General features: G+C 54.5%; 1 protein-coding gene across 2 annotated transcripts; it reads left to right on the plus strand.

The window, feature by feature from the left end:
* Positions 1–678: 678 nt before the first annotated feature.
* Positions 679–6,565, plus strand: Lif (LIF, interleukin 6 family cytokine). Of its 2 annotated transcripts, none has more exons than XM_087584260.1 (3): positions 679–1,262; positions 2,356–2,534; positions 3,106–6,565. In XM_087584260.1, exons 2-3 carry the CDS (start codon positions 2,469–2,471, stop codon positions 3,514–3,516), a joined length of 477 nt encoding a protein of 158 aa, XP_087440386.1. In that variant the 5' UTR covers positions 679–1,262; positions 2,356–2,468; the 3' UTR covers positions 3,517–6,565.
* Positions 6,566–8,939: the final 2,374 nt, after the last annotated feature.

An 8,939-nucleotide genomic window follows, 5' to 3' on the forward strand; every position in this document is an offset into this window, starting at 1 on the left:
ACCAGTCCATAGAAGGGACGGCTGATGGCTGTAAGGGGGCGAGGTCCTCCAGCCCGCCGGCAGCAAACCCCTTTGTCATCTCTTTGCCCACTGGCAATGGGCAGACTGAAGAACAGCCACCCCTGAGGTGGCTTCCAGCGTCCTCATTCTGCTCCACTTTATGACTGTCTAAAGTTCAAAGGGGCCCTAGCCCCACTTCTTGGAAACTGCTTCTCAGTGGAACCCCAGCCCAACTCCTCTTGCTGCCCCACAAAGGCAGCCTCTAGTCTGTTGCCACCCTCCCAAACTCAGATAAAACTGGGCAGTCCGAAGGGCACAGGCTGAGGACTCCTCTGAACCCCCCTGAGACCCTTTCCCCACCAGACCCATCTGCAAACAATGCCTAGTGCAAACCACTCAGGAAAACCACAGGGCGTTTTTTTTTTTTTTTTTTTTTTGTTGAAGACTTCATTATAATTTTATCAATCAAATTCTTAGAAGAAGGAAAAAGTCTGCCCTCCCCACCCTCCCCCCTCACCCTTCCCCCCTCCCCCTTCACTCTCACTTTCTTCCATTCATAATTTCCTATGATGCACCTCAAACAACTTCCTGGACCGGGGATCCCGGCTAAATATAGCTGTTTCTCTGTCTTACAACACAGGCTCCAGTATATAAATCAGGCAAATTCCCCATTTGAGCATGAACTTCTGAAAACGGCCTGCATCTAAGGTCTCCTCCAAGGCCCTCTGGAGTCCAGCCCATAATGAAGGTCTTGGCCACAGGTAAATCCATGCGCCGGGCGCCGATTACGAGTCCCCGCTGCGGGTGCGCCGGCAGCCTGGGGCGCTGGGCGAACACTCGCGGGACACCCGCCCGCCGCGCCACTCGGACACTTGGGGCGCCCGCGCAGTCCGGGCCCGCCGGAGGCGCTGGGTGGCGACCGGGAGCGAGCGCCGCACATGGTCCGGTCACCGCGCACCCAGCCCGCCGGGGCCAGCAGGTTGGCGGTGAGGGACCCAGCCGGCGCAGTCTCGCTCCACCGCCTTCTCTCCTCGCCCCACTGCTCTCCCGCGCTGCTCTTACTTCTCCGCTGTCGCCTAGATTCACCCTCCCTCTTTCTTTTTCTTTCTTTCCGCTTTCTCTTTTCCAACTGCGTCCCGGGCTGCTCCCTGGGAGGGGCGCAGGCGGCTGAGCAGCTTGCAAACTCCGGCCAGGACCGGCGCAGGTGCGGCTTCCGTCTGCTAGTGCCTGGAAAGCTGTGATTGGAGCGATGTGAGATGCAGGTATGGGTACCCCCGCAGCCATCCCGGGGCCCTAGTAGTGTTTGGGGGTGCCGAGATCAATAGAGGACTCCAGGGGAATGAACTTAAGGCTCTAGGGTCTTTGAGACCCAGTATGGGGAGTTCAGGTGGGAGGTCTCCAGCCTCCCTTAAGAGTCGAGTTCAGCCTCATATCACTTTCTGGTGTCTTTAGCCCGGTGTTGGAAAGGCTGGGCTGGGGTGAAGGGGCCGGTGTAGCTGAAAGTGAAGGAGGAGCAGGCGCCCCAGGGGAGGGGTGATCCTGGACAGGCCCGGACAGCTCCCGGCTCTCCTGACACCTTTCGCTTTCCTCTTTCGTGTCCGCCTGCGACCTTTTCCCCGGTCTTTTTCCTGGTTGCACCATTTCCTCTCATTCCAATGTATGTGGACTTGGGGGCGGGGGGGACTGTGGCGAGCGGGGAGGGGGTGGGGGTGGTGAAAGATGATTTGGTTTGGGAGTGGGCACCTGCAGAACAAACAGGTGGAAAGTTCTCCACAGGGGACTAGCCTCATTGAGTAAGATGGGATAAGAGGCATTTGTCTTAGGAAGCCAGAGTCTAGTGGCAGTTTTAAGAGAGGGTCAAAAGAAACCCCAGCTCCCGGCCGTACGGTCTGCAAGCTCAGAGTTCTAGGCTGCCCTGGGCTAATGAACACTGAGTTAAGAATCTGGTCCATCCTGGGAGGGGGAAGACAGGGTTAACTTCCGTTCTCCTCTGCTGGACCTAATACCATCCGCCTAGGGTACCACGGTTAGATGGTTGAGTTGCTCCCTGGGCCTAGCTTTCGGATGGTTCAAATAGCTCCTATCTTGATACCTTGCTTCTCTACTCAATCCAGTGGCATAGATGGGGAAACGGGCCAACGACAGGGAAAGAGAAAGCAGGGAGAACTGGGCCAAGAGACCTGGAGCCAGAGAGCCAGGGAACCTCAGTAGAGAGGGAGACTAAAGGCAGATGGATGGTGAGCGGGGGCGGGGTGGGCCTCGCTGAGGTGCACCTCCCCCACCCGCCGTGCAGCGTCCCATGAGCCTCAGCCAGACTTACAGCCTTTCCAACTCATCCTTCCCGTCTCTTCCTAGGGATTGTGCCCCTACTGCTCATTCTGCACTGGAAACACGGGGCAGGGAGCCCCCTTCCCATCACCCCTGTAAATGCCACCTGCGCCATACGCCACCCGTGTCACGGCAACCTCATGAACCAGATCAAGAGTCAACTGGCTCAACTCAACGGCAGTGCCAATGCCCTCTTTATTTCCTATGTAAGTTACTTCCCTGAGGTACTGAGGAAGGGGGGAGCTTCCCGGTCTGGAGGAGAGCCCTGCAGAGCTGGAAGAGCTCTGTGGAAACCCATGGTTTCCTGCCCACACCCTAGCCTAGGCTCAGAGACTGGTGGGTACTCTTCCAAGGTCACCAGCGAGTTGGGGGGAAGAGCTGGGGTGAGAGGTAAGGACTGTCTTGTCTTGTCGCCTGGCTCAGGGTGCCTGAGAAGAGGCTATACAGTGAATTGGCAAGGAGGTGTCATTAAAAACAGTGGCGGGGGGCCCAGGAAGAGGCTGGGGTGACTGAAAGTGCAAGTGTATGTGGTGTTCTGGCTGAGGTGACACCTGTGACATGCCACATTTCCTCTATCCACTTATGTCACAGTGACCTTGGTGAGGGAGTTCACATTTCTGATTGTTGCTGACTAATGATTCTAGTTGCCTATGGGGCAATAAGTCGAGTCCCCGTGTCACAGGTGGGGAAACAGAAGTGCAAGAGCTTGCCCGGAGGGTTGGTGGCAGGCTGGAACACTCACCCTGACTCCCACATCACCTCTCCTCTGTTCTGCAGTACACAGCTCAAGGGGAACCATTTCCCAACAACGTGGATAAGCTATGTGCGCCCAACATGACGGATTTCCCACCTTTCCATGCCAATGGGACAGAGAAGACCAAGTTGGTCGAGCTGTATCGGATGGTCGCGTACCTGGGAGCCTCCCTGACCAACATCACCTGGGATCAGAAAAACCTCAACCCCACTGCCGTGAGCCTCCAGATCAAACTCAATGCGACTACAGACGTCATGAGGGGGCTCCTTAGCAACGTGCTTTGCCGTCTGTGCAACAAGTACCATGTGGGCCATGTGGATGTGCCCTGTGTCCCCGACAACTCTAGCAAAGAAGCCTTCCAAAGGAAGAAGTTGGGCTGCCAGCTCCTGGGGACATACAAGCAAGTCATTAGTGCGGTGGTCCAGGCCTTCTAGACAGGAGGTCTTGAGTATACTGTGGACTGAGGGGTCTCAGGGGCAGGATCCAGTTGTGGGGAGGGGGGCTCAATGTGCTGGGGGTTTACAATGCAAAGGGGACTGCTGGCAGACCCCAGGGATTTCCAGCTACTCACTGCACTCTGGGCTGGGCCGTGATGGAGTCTGGCGAAGTTGAAACTTCATTAGGCAGAGCCTCCATCCAGCCCAGCACCAGCTAGCGATGGCAATGAGGGTGTCGGACTGAGAGATTTCCGTCCCACTCACTCACTCAGCCCCTTGTTCACTGGCTGGGTGAACAAGCTGCACAAGGTGTCTACAGCAGACAGCAAAGGGCTGGGAGGTCCTTTGCTGTCCCTCAGAAAGACTTTGGAAGGTTTGGTTGAGATGTGGTAGGGCCAAGGGGACTGGGATCCAGAAGGACTCCTTTAATTTTGACGTTTTGTGAATGGAAGATAGAGGGTACCCTGGGATGGAATGTGTCCTCTCTTGAGTTGGATGAGAGAGTTCAGGCTTTAGGGGTTGTCAGATGGAAGATTCTAGAAGGCCACTAGTGTTCAGGCTCTTACGGAAGCATAGAGGCCCTCTTGGGGTCACCAAAGCCTGATAGACCCAATTATCTTCTTTGCCGTTTCCCCCACAGCCTGGCATGACTGGGGTCTGCCAGCTGGACCTAGAGGTGGCGTGGGTGGAGGTGGGAAGAGGCAGGTTGCAAAGGCAGGTCCCCAGAGTCCTCCCAGGGAAGGATCTCTTAACTGTCTAGGAGCCAGAGAGGGAGCAAGGCGGCCATTGTTGGGGCAGTAGCAGACTGCAGATTTCATCTGCTTCTCAACCCCTGAGAACAGGTGATCTCGAGCAGACAGACAGGTAGCATAAAGTGGAATGTCATGTCTGAGACCCTGGAGGTCACAAAGGTACTTGAAGGGGACCAGAGGGCTGTCTAGGGTCCCTGGAGCATGGAGAAGCAGAACTTGAGGTCAGGGTCTCAGGGAAGATGAGACCCAGAGCGCTGTGTCTGACCCAGCGCGGTTTTCTATTTATTACTATGTCCTATTTATGTTAACTTATTGGTGCTTTAAATGGCAAAGTTAATTCCCCGAAATAGTAAGAGGCTCCACACTCCGGAGCTGGGGCCACGTCTCACCACCTAGTGGGGCCTGGTCTGGAAGCAGATGATTGTTACAGGTACAGCTCATGGGTCAAATCAGAGAGCTGGCTAGCTCCCCTATCTCCCACTGTGACTCACTTTTAGGAGTCAGGGTCCCCCAGAAAGAGCTGAGCCACTTTGTCTCTGTCTCTCTTTCTCCTCTCTCTCTCTCTCTCTCTCTCTCTCTCTCTCTCTCTCTCTCTCTCTCTCTCTCTCTCTCTCTCTCCCCCCCCCCTCCCTCTGGTCTCCAAGGGGGCGGAGCAGTTTCTTGTTGTTTTGTCCCACTGAGCTCTCTGGCACCCCCTGGATTCCTGCTCTGCGGCGCGCCATTCATAATGGAGTGAATGGCTCTGGAACCTTGGGCAAAGCTGATTCCTTCTTCCTCAAATTGCAGCTGAGGAGTGCTGAGACATCCTGACCCGGCACCCAGCGTGCTTCCATCCAGCATGGGAGCTCCTCGGGTGGCCTGAACACCCACAGAGGGTGAATACAGGCGGTTGGAGCAGTGCAGGCCCTGAATGGGGCTGAACGGCTGCCCAGTGCTCCAGAGAAGGGGAGATCAAGGCCCGAGACGCCTGGGCCGCGGACCAGGAAGCTGTGGTCCTTGCTTCATCGCTGCCTTCCCACTCCCGCCCATGTCTGGGCTCCCAGGCAGGGAATCCGATCTGATCTCTCCTTTGTGCTGGGGCCAGGCAAGCAGAGGAACGCCCTCGATCTGGGAGCAGGGTAGGGAGGAAGGCAGCCAAGCTGGGGCAGTGGCTGTCTACAGAGCCTCTGAATAGGGCGGTCCTTAGCAGTTAGGCTGCGGGATTCTGCTTCATGCAATTTTGCACCTTTTTCTGTCATTCTCTAAGCACTTTACCTGGACGGCAGGTGGACAGGCCCTGGAGCTCTGGGTTAGGAAAGGCTCGGAACCCTAGACTATGGTGAGGGGCACACGTGTCAGCGACAAAGTTGCTCCACCATTCTCCACCTGATGCTGCTGCATCAGGCTCAGCTCAGGACCGGGCTGCCCTTCTCCAAGCTGAGATGTAACTTGTCTAGAAGCCAAAATGATGCCACAGCCTGGGGCCTGCTGGGTTTTGTCGTCACTTCACATCCATATGAACATGGACTCTCTGGGCTCCGCCCACCTGGCAGCTTTGAAGGCTCAGGGACCGATGGACTCTCTCTGTGCACAGCCCCCCCCCCCAGCCCCTCCCACCCTGGCTACCCGGGGCAACCACCTGCCTGCATCTTACTCCAACAGTTCAGAGCCACGTTGCACAGCATTCCAGAACCATTGAGCCTTTTGGGGCAGGCAGTTGTTCACCTTGACGTCTTTCACCTGTTAGCATTGACTCCCACCAAGCATGATGGGTAGCGTGTCTGGACCAGAGAAGAAGGGCTGGGGCATTCTGCAGTTTAAACAGAGAGAAGAATAGGGGCCTTTATTTATTATTCAAAACTCCGAACCTGGAAGCACTGTTAGTTTGCTGGTCTGTCTCCTCTGTGCTCTTGTCTGTGTCTGTGTCCTCGATCCTGACTCAAGCAATCCCGCTCTGTTTTGCTGACTCCTGAGCAGACATAGCTTGTGGGCCAGGACCTTGCCAGCCTTGAGTGGCAGTGGCTTCAGAAGTGAAATGATCTGGCTGTCTGCATTCGAATGACTCCCCAGTCCCAGCCTAGCCTCTCTTTTGCACTGCTGGTTCAGCCCACTGGGCCTCCGTCCTTTCCTCTGGAAGGGACTTGGCCTTGGGTGACAAATTCCTCTTTGATGAATGTACCCTGTGGGAATGTTTCATACTGACAGATTATTTTTATTTATTCAATGTCGTATTTAAGATATTTATTTTTTATACTGAAGGAGCACCCTTTTTTTAAGAGAAATAAATGAAATAATAAAGAACCCATTCTTGTCGACCCTTCTGGAGTGCATTGATGTGGAGAGGGCCTGTTGGGACTGTTGGGAGGTGGGAAGATGAGGTTTCTTCCATTGGTCCAGTAGGGGTGGGAGGACAGGATTTGGGCCCAGGAATAGCAGAGGGAGCGCCGTTCGGAATATGAGGTGCCACTAAGCGAGGAGACAGATGACTTCCATGAGCACCGGTGTGTCATTTCACTAAACACAACAGCCCAACCAATTTGTTCCCGTTTGGCTGAGGAGGGAACTGAAGCGTACCCAGAATCATCAGAAATGTTGAGGTCACCCCTCCCAATGAGAGGTGCAGCTAGTCCCCAGCCCAATGGGCGTGAGCCTTCTCAGCTCCAAGCCCTCATGTTCTCTTTGCGTGGGGTTTCAGGGATTTGGAAATGCCAGCCCTATGGGGCTCTGTCATGCAGGATGGGTCTATCGGAACATAGCCAGCATTGGTCCAAAGGGGACAGCTCCCATCAGAATCACACGAGACACTGTGCCCTAAATGGGCTGACTAATCAGCCAGGGCAGCATTTCTGCAAGACTTTTGGGGGTACAAAAGCTCCCAGTGAGCACTTCCTCCCACAAAGAGATCCTGGTCTCCACAGCGACCTTTCTCTTCTACTCCTTGGGGGACAGTGAGGGTCAAACTGGTAGACATGGATGTGTCTGGTAGGTCCTCTAAATATCTCCTGGAGTTTGAGTCTTGGGCTCCCCTGGGAGATTCATTATGAAAGCAGGGCAGGGTTTCTGCATCTACGAATTGGTGCACATACGTACATCTCGGTTGTTGCCTGGAGACAATGGCTAACCCTTTTGAGAAGATGTCACTGATGGACAAGCTTCACGGGAGTCAGGGAGTTCAGGGCAGGAGGTTACAAACTTCCAGAGCCATCGGGCGTCTTCAGCCAGCACCCCATCTCCTCGGCGCCAGAATAGGACTGACTGACTGCCTCCCATTCCCCCAGTACTGCTTCTCATGTCCTTCACTGGGAGCTGATTAGGAATGTGGACTCTCAGTGTCTTGCCTCGGTGATGAGAGACTGCAGCTTTAGAAACAAGCCAGACTCCCTGGGCATCTTTGGGCACGTGAAGTGAGAGGAAGGTCACCCTGACTGGCCCTTTCTGACATCACCCACCAACCTAGCAAGGTGGCCTAGGCCTGGCAACCAACAGAAGGAAGGTTCTGGATCATCCCCTTGCTGGAAGTCCAGGTGTCCTTTCCTCCTGAAGGCAGATGTGCAGTGCCCCACCCAAACGGGCCGTTATCCATCCTTAATCCTTATCTACGGTTCAGGGAAGAGCAGATTGACGATGTTTAGAAGCACACTCAGGAGCTGCAGGGGTGTGGACCTACGGCAGCCTCTGGGGTTGGTTTCTCACCCAGGGCTTTGGTTCTTGGGTGGAATCCACCACCTGCCTGCCCTCTGGGAGAGGCCCTGACCCGGCCTGGTAGAACAATGGACTATTAAGGGCTATTGGGTCACTCTGAGAGTACTGTGACAAACACCTTGTGATAGGAAGAAGCTGTGCTGGGAAAGGCTGGCTGGGGTCCCTGCCTCTCTCTATGACCCTCTATCTCTGTGAGAACCTGTGAGAGCAATCAGAGATGAGAGCTGCCCTCTCTACCTAAAGTGGTGCCCGAGGGAGCAGAGGGACAGAAAGACAGAGCTGTCATGTGAATTGCATATCTCTCCAGACCTAGCCTGTTTAACCAAAGATGGCAGGACAGGAAGCAGGGTGAACGTCACAGCCCAGCTGCCTGCTTTGCGGTGAGAGTCTCACGGCTCCCTGATGGATGTAGAAGGAAAAGTTCTGCTAGCTCTGAGTGCAAAGCCGGAGCCAGGCTGCTGGGGACAATCTGGAGAGGGCCAACCAACCTCCCAACAATTGCTCCCCTGATGATAATTGAGACCCAGGTCCATAGGACCCAGATCACAAAGACTTCAGGCCCTTAGGTATATGGCAGAGCTGTGGAACCAGGAACTGTGCCTATGGGATCCCCAGGAATTCAAGAGGACAAGACCCTTGATCTAAGAGGGCTGTTGTTTGCTAATGACATTCCACTGGATCCACAAATCCACGGGCTTAGCTGTTTACAAAGAGCTCATCATTTGTTACTTTGTTGCCATCTGGCCGTAGCCTGCACCTGGTCACAGCAAACGTGATCAGAACTGATAAGGTCCTCTTTGTACCAGGCTTTTTACCTAAGGGGCTCAAGTGTTAACGTAGAAGAAAGAGAATTTCCTGAGCTAAAACCCCAGTTTTGAAGAGAATGCGTCAGGAGAATTCATTTATTGTAGCAATCTACCCTGTTTTCATCAATACCCGTGAATGGCATAATGGAGCCGAGTGTGTTTATCTCCTGATTATAGTCTT

Source organism: Rattus norvegicus, chromosome 14, assembly GCF_021556685.1.
Source record: "Rattus norvegicus strain SHRSP/BbbUtx chromosome 14, alternate assembly SHRSP_T2T, whole genome shotgun sequence".
NCBI lineage: Eukaryota > Metazoa > Chordata > Mammalia > Rodentia > Muridae > Rattus > Rattus norvegicus.

Excerpts from the sequence above, each read along its gene's own strand:
- Lif (XM_087584260.1), top strand. The coding sequence starts at position 2,469 with ATGAACCAGATCAAGAGTCAACTGGCTCAACTCAACGGCAGTGCCAAT. Across the intron at positions 2,535-3,105 it reads ATGCCCTCTTTATTTCCTAT|TACACAGCTCAAGGGGAACC; the intron begins GTAAGTTACTTC and ends TCTGTTCTGCAG.